Source organism: Penaeus monodon, chromosome 28 (assembly GCF_015228065.2).
Source record: "Penaeus monodon isolate SGIC_2016 chromosome 28, NSTDA_Pmon_1, whole genome shotgun sequence".
NCBI classification, from domain to species: domain Eukaryota; kingdom Metazoa; phylum Arthropoda; class Malacostraca; order Decapoda; family Penaeidae; genus Penaeus; species Penaeus monodon.
In genome coordinates this window covers 34242314-34243121 of record NC_051413.1, presented here as the reverse complement: position 1 = coordinate 34243121, position 808 = coordinate 34242314, and the positions used below count along the sequence as shown (strand labels likewise).

The window sequence follows — 808 nt, the reverse complement described above, 5'->3', positions numbered from 1 at the left end:
AATGAAACTTTTAAGAGATTTTGAAAAAGAAAAGGCCTGTCAGATGTAATGGCTTAATGCATAGCTTATTTTTGTATGTTGTAATATAGCTATATTGTTAAGATATTTAAAGGATAATTGTGTTTAATTAGATGCATATATGTATATTGTGTTTCATTATTTTGTCTTTCCTGGTGTTTAAAGGTTCAGCTCATGGATGAAAATTAGGTAACAAAGAGATTGTTTTGTCATTACCACTTCATAAATGCTAACCATTCAGTATAATGAATACTTCTTTGATTATTTAACTTAATACCTGGAAGCACCTGCAATGTAAACATTAAGATAATTTTCCTCAGGGTTGCATATCAAGAAAGGAGTAGCTTTGACGATGATGAAACCACTACCAGCGGTGCAGACTTTGGACCTAACACTTAACTGCACAGATGAAACAGAAGTTGACTGGGCGTGTCAGGCTGTCAAAGCACTACAACCTGTTGACAACCACCAGGGGTATATGGAAATTGCCTGTATATAAAAACTGTATTAAGCTTATGAGAATAGACAGCTGCAAGCCTGATTTTGATATGAAGCACTGATCGTAATAACAAGGATTAAAAATAGGAAAAGTTTTGAGTCTAACACTATACTGATGATTAACAAGATTTAGAAAGTTAGAGATGTCTTTGTTTTTTTCTGGGTGATGGCCCTTATTATTTTGTCAAGTCTATCATTTGGTTTCATTTAATTATTTTCATCAACAAATGAACTTCGGCTGAAATAGCCCATAAAGTATGTGGTCAAGCAAACATATCCAATCAATTTGAGT

General features: G+C 33.2%; 1 protein-coding gene across 1 annotated transcript in view; it reads left to right on the top strand.

Annotated features, from left to right (window-relative positions):
- Positions 1-808, top strand: part of LOC119591537 — a 7958-nt gene that overhangs the window by 5534 nt on the left and 1616 nt on the right. The window contains 1 exon segment of the mRNA XM_037940287.1: positions 339-492. Within this exon segment, the coding sequence (XP_037796215.1) occupies positions 339-492 (154 nt within the window).